The following is a 12,951-nucleotide window of genomic DNA, read 5'->3' as shown; positions in this document are numbered from 1 at the left end:
GAATTAATAAAATTATTATTTTTTTATTTATAATTTTTTGATATACGTGTAAAATAAATAACCAAAAAAAGAGAGCAGCTTTTGTAATTTCCTACTAATTAACTCTTGCCCCGAATTATTGATTGCACTCCCAAAATAGCACGAGACCCCTCAAATTCAACAACTACAAGCCTATGGTGACCTTTGATTTTGGTAAAAGATGACATTAAATTCATTTATTAATATTAAAGCGTCATCATTAGATCCTTTAACGTTACTGTTCTCGCATAGCCCCAGCTAGTAACGCAAGGCTTGTTCTTTTTTTGCCCTTCACATACTCTATTTAACAGTATTCGTTTGGTCCTTTTAAATTATGGGTTAAGGCTTTGATATAGGATTGATCATTAAAAAAAAAATCTTGGTGGTACTAATCATAATGATTATTTTAACTATAAGTTATCAGTTCTCATCTTTAATTTACGTAAGAAACCATTTCGTTAAGCTGATTATTATCCATTTTCTAGTACGTATGTCTCACATGTGTTGAATGTGGTCTTTGTCGATCCATTCCAACCTCTCTCTAATTACCCATAATTTGGGTAGGTTTGAATTGATAAATAATTTCCTCTTTATTGAGAAATGACTTTGAGATATTGTACGCATTTATTAGAACTACGATAAGTTTAATTTGAATGAATATCGTTTGACTAAACAAAGGAATGAGGACTTGCATTGCAACAACTAGATCAGTGTATGTATACATACTATTGAAATGATGACGTTCAAATACAGATAAGTAACGCTCGCTATTAGCGGATTCGATGCATGCATAGCATTTATTGTATTCGTCCCGAACTATCTATATAAATTAAAGCTCTAAATTAAACAATTATATGTGTATTCACTTATTTAATACTCCCACAGTTTATCTTTACTTATTTTTAATTGTCTTTGCAGACCTCTTAACAAATAATAGGAGTAAGTAATAGAAATAATTTTACTATGTCACACTTTGAATATAATACAATTCAGTGTTTTAAATGCTTTAAAAATGGATTGAATAATAACTATAGTTACTTCCTCCGTCCATCAATAATTGTCTACTATTAATTTGACACAGATTTAAAAACAGGAGTAAATGATAGGGGTATTTTAATTATATTACCATTTAAATATAATTAATTAAATGCTTCAAAAAATGTATTGAATAATGACTATAATTAATAACTAATGATAAAATGGGCAAAATATCTACTCCCTCCGTCCTAAATTATTTATCCCAGATTTAGATGACACATTAATTAAGAAAAATAATTAATAATATGGCTAATTTATCATAGTACTTATATTAAATGATGTTTATATTATAATTTGAAGAAAAAATAATTAATTTAAAGGATAAACACATGAAAAAAATTAATGAAAAAAAGATAACTAAAATGAGAAATCAAATAAAAAAATTTAAGACAAATAGTTTTGAGCGGAAAAAGTATTAAATATTTCATTAGTATTGTCAAATGGGTAGAATATCCATGGTCTTGGGAATTGTGAATATGTATTGGTTGACAATTACTACATCCGTTTCATATTAGTTTACATTAAGAAAAATATTAATTAAAAATTTATTTTATTAAATTAGACCATTATTAATTATGTTTTGAAAATATAAATTTGAGTAAATGCATTTTATTTAGCTATTTAATATCAAAGATAGTATTGAAAGAACATAATAAAATCTTCTTGATTTTATCAAAGTAACAACTAAATTGAAATAAATATTTTTAAAAAAGAGGATCAACTAAAATGAAATGAAGGGAGTAATTTTTAGTAGTAACTTGAACAAGTAAATTTGGAAGGAGGAAGTGGAGTATTATATTATTTCCTCTTCAAATGAATGAGTACACATTATCTTTTTAAAACCTTACTTATGAAATTACAATAAGATGTTAGTATTATTTTACTTTTTCCATTTCATTTTACTTGACTTTTGTTGATTTTACACAACTTTTAAAAAAATATCTATTGTGAGTTTATTTTATTTAATTAATTCAATTAATTATGTCTTATAAATCTACTGTTGTATTAATTATGAATTTATGTATAGTGTAGTTTTTCCCATTTTATTCAAGAGGAAGGAGATACAACAACAACAAACTCAGTGTATTTTCATAAAGTGGAATTTGGAGAGAGTAAGATATATGCCGTCTATACCGCTACCTCTAAAGAAATAACAATGCTATTTCCGATAGACCCGGCTGAACGGAGAGGAAGCAGAATTTAGTGATTAAAAATACTAGTACTGAAAGGGGGTGCAGGGGAAATTGGGAGATGACTTTCCCACTAGCACGCTGGACAAAGAAGGGTCCATCACGCCAATTGCAATCCTATGAGCCAACCTATTCTGCCACAAAATGCTCCTTCACGTGCAAACACAGCTCTTCTCTGCTGCCTTATATTTCTTCCAATTTGAGTAGCAAATTATGCACAGTTCCAATCATATGCCTATATGAGTTCCCATTAATGGCTGGCAGATCAAAATTCCATTAATTCAGCGAATAATTATTGATTCATCCTATTTTCCTCCAGTCAAACTCAAATATCACACATGACGTTGGAAAAATCTATAATTTCAGACTCAGACCCCGAGATATATATTATTCCAATTTACGTCTCTGTCGATAGCTTCATTGTTATCACGTCTAAAGCTTAAACTGGAATGTTAAATCAAATAAAGCAATTTTCTTACTGCCAATTTCCTCTCATTTCAGCAAACATAATTTTCAAAGAGAATAAAATCTCTTTCTGGCCTTTAAAAACAAAAAAAGAAGTAACTTTCTCGTGAATGAAAGTATCTCTGCATTGGAAGAAAAAGAAAAGAAATTTGGAGAAACTGGTATACTACAAAAAGGAAGAGAAAAAGGATGCAAGTTCCAAAGCCTAGGAAGGAGCGCTTTAATTATTTACTACATTAATTCAACAAGAAAGGCAGAGCATACGAACCAGTCTCATCTTTTGGACTTGTGGGCGGATGGGAATATGTAATTTGGATTTAGTGCGATTTTAAGCCATGGTTCGATAATACTATAAACTTATCAAACCAAGTAATTTAATTTTGAAGTTTTAAAATTATAATGAAAGTAACCAAGCAAACGATATTATTGTGGTTGGAGGCGATCTCAGGGTTTGCAGATAACAGGGGCAATCACCATTCACCAAGAGCACATGTATGTTAGTTAAAGTATGTCATGAAGTCCCACTCCGTGGGATAATTTAATTGAGTACGCGTAACTAGCGTACCAATGTATAAAGATAAATTAAATAACTTTAATTTACAAAATTTGTTAGCGTTTGGATGACTATGAACCCCACTTTGCATTTATGATATCGAAAGAATTCAGATTTGAACCCAGTCCCTTCAAGTCAAAATGAAAGGCACATCAAGAAAAGAAAGAAGCAAGATTCAAACTAAATTATTTCAAGTCGATCGAGAAGAAAAGCTAAGCAACAATTTCAAACAGTCCCATGAATCTAATATGGTCCTCCAATAAAAAAACTTAAAAAGGCAAGAAAAATATAGTACTCTATCCTTTTTATTTTATTTATCATAAATTTTCCAATTGTATTTCTACTTTTATTTGTCATTTTTGACGTATCGAAAAAAGATAATTTCTTTTTTCTTTTAAAAACCCATAGTATTAATTTTTTTTTTTTTCAAATTAAAATGTAAATATGTACTATGTAAAGTAGCCATATTATTAAAAAAAATTTCCAGCTAATATATCAAGTCAAATTGTGACAAGTAAAATGAAATGAAGGTAACATTAACTATGATTATAAGTGAGAAAATTCGCAGCAAAAATTTTCACCAAAATTCGATAGTATATTTTCATATAATACATGGTGTTTTCCACAAGTTATCAAAAGAATAAATGTACTCCCTCCGTCTTAAATTGAGATGATAAATTGATTAACAAAAATAATTAATAACATGACAAGTTTATCATAATACCCTTATAAATGTTATCTATATTTTAATTTGAAGAAAATAGTAATTAATGCAAAGAATAAAATATGATTTTTTTTTTTTTTTTTTTTTTCTTGAAAAAAAAAAAAAAGTAAAATTAAAAATCAAATTAATAAATGTGTTACACATCCGTTTGTTAAATTGTCTACAAGTCATCAAGAATTGCAAGCAGATGAGGAGGGTGGGCAACGGCAAATGCAACAAAGAAAAGGACCGTGTCGGATGTTAGTTACCAAAATACCATAGTAGGGTACCTTTTTGTCGTCAACTAACGCCGTTCTTTTTGTTTTTTGTTTTTTTGACCCCAAACGGACATCCTCGCTTTATAACGCCGTCTCATCCTACTGTACTATATCCACGCCCCACTCTTTTTTGTCACAGTGTCCTTTTATCTAGAGAGAGGAAACGTACTGTGTCTCTGTGTGAACCCTTTGCTTTGCTTTTATCTTCTTTCTCCCTTTACATTCTCCACCATTTCCTCCTCATCTCCCATTTATTTTAATGTTAATTACAATCATTTTGGTCTAGATGAAGCTGTTCTGCATCTAGGATCTTGCTAGTTACTACTTACAGTACAGTTTTTTGTGGGTGTTTTGGGTTTAGCATGGGGAGTGTGTCATCTGAAGAAGGTTCAGATCAGCAGAGTGAGAGATGTGGAAGCTACAGTTTGAGTGCTGATGTGAGTGAGTCTGAAAGCTCTTCTTCTAGTAGTTTCTCTTGTCGGCGTTATGATGCTGAAGGTGCTTCCAGTTCTATGGCTTCTTCGCCGCTTGCTTGTCGGAGATTTACTTCCAAATCGGAGTTCAAGGCATCAATGGTACCTCCATTCATGTTTCCAGTGATTGGCGAAAAAGATGTGCTGCTCCGCAATGACAAGTACCAGAAACAGCAGCCAGATTTATCTGGTTTGTCCATTTCTCTTCTTTTAGTTTAGCTATATATGCTTATCTGGTGGTGAAACTTGTATCATTGACTAGATTTGTCGCTGTACATCTGTTGATATTTTTGGACATCTACTGCTTTTTGTTTACCTTTACTCTTGTTTCCGTAGAATGTGGGTTATCGTTTTTTGACTTTTAGGTTGTGTTTGATTTAGAAATTGATCTGATGAAAGAGAGATTCGCCAAGTTGCTTCTTGGTGAGGACATGTCTGGAGGGGGTAAAGGGGTTTGTACAGCACTTGCAATCTCAAATGCTATCACAAATCTGTCTGGTTAGTGTAACTTGCTCTTCCCCCACTCCTCTTTGAACTCGAGGAGTAAATTATAAGAACAGGAAAAATTGCACATCTGATTTTGCATTGAAATTGGGTTTTCTTGTATGATTATTGTAGCTACTATATTTGGGGAACTATGGAGGTTGGAGCCACTGGCCCTGCAAAAGAAGGGGATGTGGTGTCGGGAGATGGAGTGGCTGTTGTGTGTTAGTGACTCTATTGTGGAGCTTGTGCCTTCCATTCAACAGTTCCCTGGAGGAGGCACGTATGAAGTAATGGCAGCGCGACCACGTTCTGATTTATATTTGAACTTGCCTGCTCTGAAGAAACTTGATGCCATGTTGATTAGCATTCTTGATGGATTTCGTGATATGGAGTTTTGGTATGTGGATCGAGGGATAGTGTTAGCTGATGGAGAGGGCTGTGACTCCTATCCTTCCGGAATAGGGTTTGGTAGGCCTTCAGTTCGGCAGGAAGAGAAATGGTGGCTGCCTTGCCCAAAAGTCCCCCCAAAAGGGTTGTCAGAAGAAGCTAGAAAGAGATTGCAACAGTGTAGGGATTGCACAAACCAGATACTGAAGGCAGCCTTGGCAATCAACAGTAATGTGCTTGCTGAGATGGAGACTCCAAATGCCTATATCGAAACTTTGCCCAAGGTTTGCATCCTGTTTAATTGCTTACATAAAGTTAAATTTAGTGGCAATTTTTCATCCGAAAGAAAAGAGCTGGCATCCACAGCCTATGACAGTTGCTTTAAATAATACTGTATCTTGATTTCATATGTTTCCCTTGCCTTCTTCATTGCACCAATGGTTATTGGTTCTGTATTCGTTATTTAGATCACTTACACATAATGAGACAAAGTATTGATCGACCGATTTTGGATACTCTGACCAAAGTCAATGGAAAAACTTGTGACAAATACAATGATTTCAGTAATCCAAAAAGATGAAGGTAAACTTGATGAAATTTGAGTACCTTACATAGAAATTTCTGTCAGTCCATTTCGGTATAACACCTTCTGGAATTCTCCTCTTGATCAATATTATTTCCTCATAAGACCTTGTAAGTTTTTAACATAAATGTCTCATCATTTTGGCATATAACTGTACTTTTAGATATTTGAATTATTTTAGCCGAATCCACTCACCCAAGTCCGTACCTCGTTCTGTACCCCCGAATCTTAAAATTTAGATTCTGAAGGGTCCGACCTTTGGATCCTTCAGAATCTTGTGGATCCACACCTGAGTCCTAGCAACTTAGGTTGTAGCTCAACGCTTATGCTTTAGAAAAGAAAATCCAGTAAAAGGAAACAAAGCGAAGTTTCCTTATTAGATAAAAAGAAAGTCTAAAATTTAATTTCCGAAAATCTGCTTTTTTAGCTGCATTCACAGTTTTTTTAACTAATATAACCTATATAGCTTATTTGTTTGATGAAAAGAAATGATTGCTTACTTGCCAATTGTAACTGTTCATTTCTCTAATTGTTTCTTAAATTTTATTGCAGAGTGGAAAAGCGTGTTTAGGTGATATCATCTATCGCTACATCACTGCTGACAATTTCTCACCTGAATGTCTTCTTGATTGCCTGGACTTGTCATCAGAGCACCATACTCTGGAAGTTGCAAATAGAATTGAGGCTGCTGTGCATGTTTGGAGACTCAAGGACCTGAAGAAGCATCCACATAAAAGAAATTCTAAACACAAATCATGGGGAGGTAAGGTCAAGGGCCTTGTTGCAGATGGTGATAAGAATCAATATCTGGCAGAACGAGCAGAAACACTCTTGCATAGTCTCAGGCTTCGATTCCCTGGTCTTCCTCAAACTGCACTAGACATGAACAAAATACAGTTTAACAAGGTAGGTGATACTAACTTACATGAAGAGTAAATGGCAAAGTAGAGCTGATAGGGGACATGGTGCGCAATATTTATTTTGATAAGAGAAGAAATATTATGAGATATTTCTTGCTTAATAATGATATAATAAATTCTATGCAATGGGATAGACAGTGGAAGTTCTGGTCTTACATGGTCTCAAGGTGTGAACTGTAGAATGCCTTTATTGTACTGTTATGGAACTTCATTCATGGTTCTGTTTCTATACGCTGAATATTGATATTATGAAGTGTTTCTGATGGCAAGCGGTGGATAAAATAGTGTTGGAAGGGAGGAAATGAATCTTTAGTTCACTTTCATTATGCAATAACAACTGGATACACAGGGACACGACTGACTTTAATTTGTCCTACTTCAGGATGTTGGGCAGTCAATTCTCGAGAGCTACTCAAGGGTCATGGAGAGTTTGGCATTTAATATCATGGCGAGGATTGATGATGTACTGTACGTGGATGATGCAACAAAACAATGTGCCGCAGCAGAGTCCATATCCCTTTTCAATAGGGGAGGTTTGGGTGGTCTTCCAGTCCAAAAGCGGATGTCACCAAGCCCCTTCTCTGTAAAGCATTCCCCATTCACCTCTCCATTTGCTACACCAACCTTTTGCTTATCTCCCCTGATTGGTAGCCCAGGGAATGCAGTTTCTCCTTCTAAGGCTGGTTCTAAGGTACCACCAGCAGCTAAACTGGAGAAAGTGACGCCAAATGATTTGGATAAATTGTGGTCATATGCAGGGAATCTTAGTGCGAGAAGACCTTCTAAGGATGCTCCTGAACGGGACTAAGAATTAACGGATGACTAGTCAAGAGCGCTTTGATCTCAGTTATGTTCTTTATCATGTATATTTCTTTTAGGATAGTGCGGCTGTTCAAAACTCTCAACCTAATCTTCATCCGTTGTTACATTGAGAAGGATAGTATTAACGTAGTTGCACAGTTTTCGCCTGGCATGTGCAAAGTTGCAGCTTTCTTATGGTATAGAAAAGAAGAAATTGCTGCTTGACAAGCCATTAGATGTAGCAAAGTGATTGCATCTTAATGGTGATAGCTCTTATATTTCCGTCTATAATATTTGCATTCTGCAACTCGCCGACTGAGAAGTTGGTGTTTTAGTACTTGTCAACTATCTTAGTTATTTTCATCCTCAATTCATCATCTTTACTCAGCTGTGAGGTGTACTTCCAGCAATGGTTGTCCTACTTCTATAACCTTCTCTGTTTAGTGTCCTACACCAAGCCCTCATGGAATATGGAAAAAACATTTTTAACATGATAGTGTCACACCTTTGTACGATTTGTGCGTGAGCTAGCATTTTATATGTCGCTTGAATTAAAAAGCCTTGTTCAAGTATATATTAGCCTGGCATATCCTACCAACAAGTATGCTGATCATATTTAGTTACCGCTCTAAGGCATCTATCAAGTACTTGATATCAACATTAACCAGTTTATGCTCGCTGCAGGTTTGAAGCATAGGCAGTTTAAATAAAAATTTCATGATCTTAATGATGGACAATGGTGTCCAATCTCATCTCATTTGATCATAGTAAAGTTTGCAGCAGTGAAGATGAAATGTGCTGAAAGCTCCACATTCAAAACCAGCCAGGGCTATCATGTCGCTTGGCAGTAGAGTGGTTAAATATTTACAGAGATGTCCTGTTTACCTTCTTTTTCAAACAAAGAACAAAATAGACTGACTTCTTTCTCAGACAAAAAACAAAATAGACTAGCACAAACGACTATCTGTAATATAATTAACCCGTAGCAAGAATGATGGCATGAGCCTGTGATTGTAGTTTTTGTAATCTTGTAGAACCAAATATGCATCTAATCCTTTACAATTTCAGCAAATGAGAGTTGACCATTCCAATCTAAAGATTATTAGTAGTGCTCAAGAGAAACCCTTTTGGGGAAGTATGGCCAATAGAGCTGCCATTCTCCATATCCAAAATATCAACATCATCTTGGACGTCTGCAGTTTCAACAAACCAAATGCACTAGGCAACTCCCTTGAGAAAACCTGAGTTCTCTTCCAGCCTTCTTATATTCCTATTCCTGTCATTGTTCAGCAACTCAGGATACCTAGCATTACGTATTTCCGACAAACCCAACTTGACAAATTTCATAACCGATTGATTGATGATGATTCCATCAACAGAGAGCAACTTAACGGCTTGGATAGAGGGATCAAATTAAGTACACACCGATGCACAAACTAGTGGGTGGTCCAACAAATTGATGCACTGGGGATATCAATATATTGGTCCAATAAAGGGTGGCTTATCATCCACAACAGAGAATGCGGAATGTGATGTCCATGAAATCAGGGTGAAGAAGTAGGGCATTCCAAAGCTTCCGATTAACCAATTTGAATCTCTTCAGATGCTTAAGGAGCACGTAGTTTAAGATGTCGAAGACAATTTCATCTGGAAGACACGAGTTGGTCAAGGAATCTTCTGAGTACTCATTCTTGAGTGGTTCTTTGAAGTAGAAGCCAAAAGTACTCTTAACAATGTTATACTAAGGAAAACCCTACAAGCCCATTCCTAAACAGCAATTAGGATGCTCAACTCCTACAAGAGGAAATGCTTGCAGTTTATATAGGAGTAAATTTTCCTTCTGTTTTTTAAAGTCGTGTGCCATTAAACTTTGATACTTGGACTCTCTGGATAATGTTGCTTCTCACGTGTCAGATTCTCCAAAAATACACTACTTTGGGAGAATGGAATCCAACAGCCGACAGGCACCCATCTAGATTTTTGAAATATAAGGAGTCCGAGCAAAATAGCAATTATATAAGTGTGACACAATCATATGATTAGATGGAACAAACATAAATCTCCAAAATCAGCAGAATTGCACAATACTCCATTCAATGATAAGTATATGCTGACAGTTAGCTGAAAAGTACTTAATATAAGAAGGTGAAATTGATGTGAACCACCATTGAGTTAAAGGCACATGAAGATCCTTGTTTCTTTACCATAATACCTATATGAAAATAATTTAACTTATTCATTTATTTGTGCAAGTTAGTGCATCATAAGCACGTTGCTATGCGGTTAAACCTTGAAATAAATGTCAATTTCCAAAGAAAACCATATGTACAGTTTAGAAGTTCAACATATCATCAGCTCTGGCTAGCATGTTTCTTTTTATCCCCATTAAGTTCCAAGAGAGTTAGATTTTCAGCTCAGTCAGCTCGGCCTGTATGAAACAGCAAATGTAAGTAAAAATAGATAAGATTATGGAGAAAAAAAACACAAAAGATGGAGAAAACAAAAAAGCAGGATAGTTGCTGTGGGCTGTGGAAACAGAAGGTAACCCCCCAAGATCTCATCTTTTTGAGGAGTTGCCAAAACAATAGGCTTTTCAACAATATTTGATTGAAGTTAAAAGGAGCATTCAAAGTTGAAGCTTAAAAAGGGTATTTGGAAGTTGTGTTTAGACATAAATTTCACTTGGAGATAACAGTTGAAGCTTTGTGAGTGAACCTCAAACCAGTATTCCAAGCTTTACATTCTCTATTTCAAGTTGAAGTTGAAATAGCACACCAAATTGTAAGACCCTCACTTACATGCAAATAACATTTCAAGTTGAAGTTGGAAACATGAAATAGTTATCAAGGCAGAGTGGTTCTGGTACACTAACATATACTCCTAGCTCAAAAATATTATTCATCGAGGAGCTAGGGCATTAGCTAGTGATTGTCAGTGATTCAATTATCAATAATCAGCCATCACAGAAAGGTTAATAGCTAGTTTATCCATCTTTAACTATTTCAATAGTTTAATTGCAAGAGTATCATCGACAAGCAATGGGTCCAAACACTAGTCTGAACATAGATAACATGGTGATAAACAGATATATCGGAGAGGACATATATACAGAACCAGGGCACAACGGAGAGCAAAAAAAGGCCTCTTTTTGCCCCACGGGAACCAGCATCAAGACGTGGAATAAACATTAAACTATCACATTCACGTAACCAAACGCACAATCTTATAGCATAAACCATCAAATTAACAGAAACAATAACAAGAAAATCCCTTACATCAATGGTCTGAGGAGAACGAATCCAAGGAGGAGGAGGCCAAAGCAACTCAGCATAGCCCTGGTAACTACTTATTGGACCAATGCTGCCATTTTCCAAACTAAACACACCAATGCCGTGATCCTTCCAGAATCCTACATTATCATTCTCGCTGCAGAAAAACTGATCCGAGAAGAGTATACAGTTTCCTTTACACCCAGAACCAAGCTGGGAGACCAAAGCAGAAAACGTACAATTATCCCCCACAAACAACATCCTATCTTCCAAACTATTGACCTCAACCCACCTCTGCATTTCTCCATCCAGCTTATAAACTTTGAACCTTACCGTTCTTTCGCTCATGAAGCAATCAAATTCCTCATAAAACTCAACATTCTCATTGTATCCAAAATCATCTTCAGGTCCAATACTCAGATACTTGTCAACCATTAACAAATCCCCACAAGACTCCACAAGAAACTTCTTATCTCCCCCAAACACAGAATTCGCAACAACTTCTAATTCTGGAGGTGACCCACAGCTCAATTTAACAAGCACACCCCTCCCAGTATTATCAACAGCATAAAAGATTCCATCTTTCATAATAACATCATCGTAGGGCAAAGACGACTCATCAACAATGGACCACTTCGTATCACCAGATCTAAACATCACCAATTTCCCAGAAACATGGATCGTCAATAACACAAACCCATTTACCTCCAGACGCACAGCAACTTTTTCCATGTACAGATTCCCAGCATCCGCAATTGAATTAGCCCTAGGCCGATACTTTATGAACTGAAGAGTGTACTCCTGGCACAATTCAAGAAGTGGGTATTGCGAGGAATCCAAATTCTTTGGGAAATTCGCAGGAACTGGTTTGAAATGGGATCTTGAAAGAGGGTTGAGCAAGCGCATCCTTTGGGGAGTTTCGCGGCGATCGAGTTTGATGATCCATCCATGGTTGTCGGAGGACGTAGGAGAACGGAGAAGGAAAATGGGAGATTTGGAGAGTTTAAAACCCCAGCTATTCTCGGCGATACCGTCATTAGGGAGAATGGGAAAACGGGAAAGGGAAGAAGGGTAGGGTTTAGAGGGAAGGGAGGAACGCCATGAAGAGCAAACGGAACGGAAACGGAGGAAATCGGCTTCGGTTGGAAGGTGTTTGGAAATGAGCTCTACCAGTTCTCTGGGGAGCTGAGACCATTCGGCCATTACGGTAGAATCCATGATCCTCCCTCCAATGGCGATGACTGATACAGAGATTTTTAACTGTGTCGTCTAATACTGGTCCCCACGGGAGAGGAGATGCTTCCAGGAAATGGCTGACACACTTAACATAATCAAAACAACAGGTACAAGGTTGTTTTGGGCCTGCTAAACTCTTTTCGACCAGCCACGGGCCGCGATATGGGTCAAAGGGGTGCAGCTTTCGGGCCAAGATATTTTTGGATGGAGGATATTTTGATGAGAAAATTATCCCCTACACATCTAAAATAACAAATTTTAGCAACACTGGCCTTTAGATAATTACATTAATAACAATTTAATTACAAGTTATAGCAACTTGTTAAAAGATATATTATTTTAATCATATTTTCAAAATTCGTTTTTAATTATATAATTTAAAATCAATCTCATATTTATAGGGTTGTAATCAATATTCTCTTTAAATTATGTATTGATAATTATGGTAATTATATATTTTCTTTCTCCATTCTAATACTCAACCTCTGAAAAATTTATTGAAAAATTTGATTCCATTAACTTACTCATATAATATTCATATTCTTTCCTTG

At 35.6% G+C, this 12,951-nt stretch overlaps 2 protein-coding genes across 2 annotated transcripts; one reads left to right on the top strand and one right to left on the bottom strand.

Moving 5' to 3' along the window:
* Positions 1 to 4,354: 4,354 nt before the first annotated feature.
* On the top strand, positions 4,355 to 8,282 carry LOC107840603 (rop guanine nucleotide exchange factor 1). The gene is made up of 5 exons (XM_016684515.2): positions 4,355 to 4,908; positions 5,100 to 5,216; positions 5,337 to 5,875; positions 6,727 to 7,080; positions 7,477 to 8,282. The coding sequence occupies exons 1-5, from the start codon at positions 4,608 to 4,610 to the stop codon at positions 7,900 to 7,902; spliced, it is 1,737 nt and encodes a 578-aa protein (XP_016540001.1). The 5' UTR covers positions 4,355 to 4,607; the 3' UTR covers positions 7,903 to 8,282.
* A 1,681-nt stretch (positions 8,283 to 9,963) lies between these two features.
* On the bottom strand, positions 9,964 to 12,625 carry LOC107840604 (F-box protein SKIP23). The gene is made up of 2 exons (XM_016684516.2): positions 11,171 to 12,625; positions 9,964 to 10,323 (listed from the first exon to the last, which is right to left on the bottom strand). The coding sequence occupies exons 1-2, from the start codon at positions 12,380 to 12,382 to the stop codon at positions 10,297 to 10,299; spliced, it is 1,239 nt and encodes a 412-aa protein (XP_016540002.2). The 5' UTR covers positions 12,383 to 12,625; the 3' UTR covers positions 9,964 to 10,296.
* Positions 12,626 to 12,951: the final 326 nt, after the last annotated feature.

The sequence above is a fragment of the Capsicum annuum genome, chromosome 8 (genome assembly GCF_002878395.1).
Source record: "Capsicum annuum cultivar UCD-10X-F1 chromosome 8, UCD10Xv1.1, whole genome shotgun sequence".
Classification (NCBI taxonomy): domain Eukaryota; kingdom Viridiplantae; phylum Streptophyta; class Magnoliopsida; order Solanales; family Solanaceae; genus Capsicum; species Capsicum annuum.
This window is presented reverse-complemented; position numbering and strand designations above follow the sequence as displayed.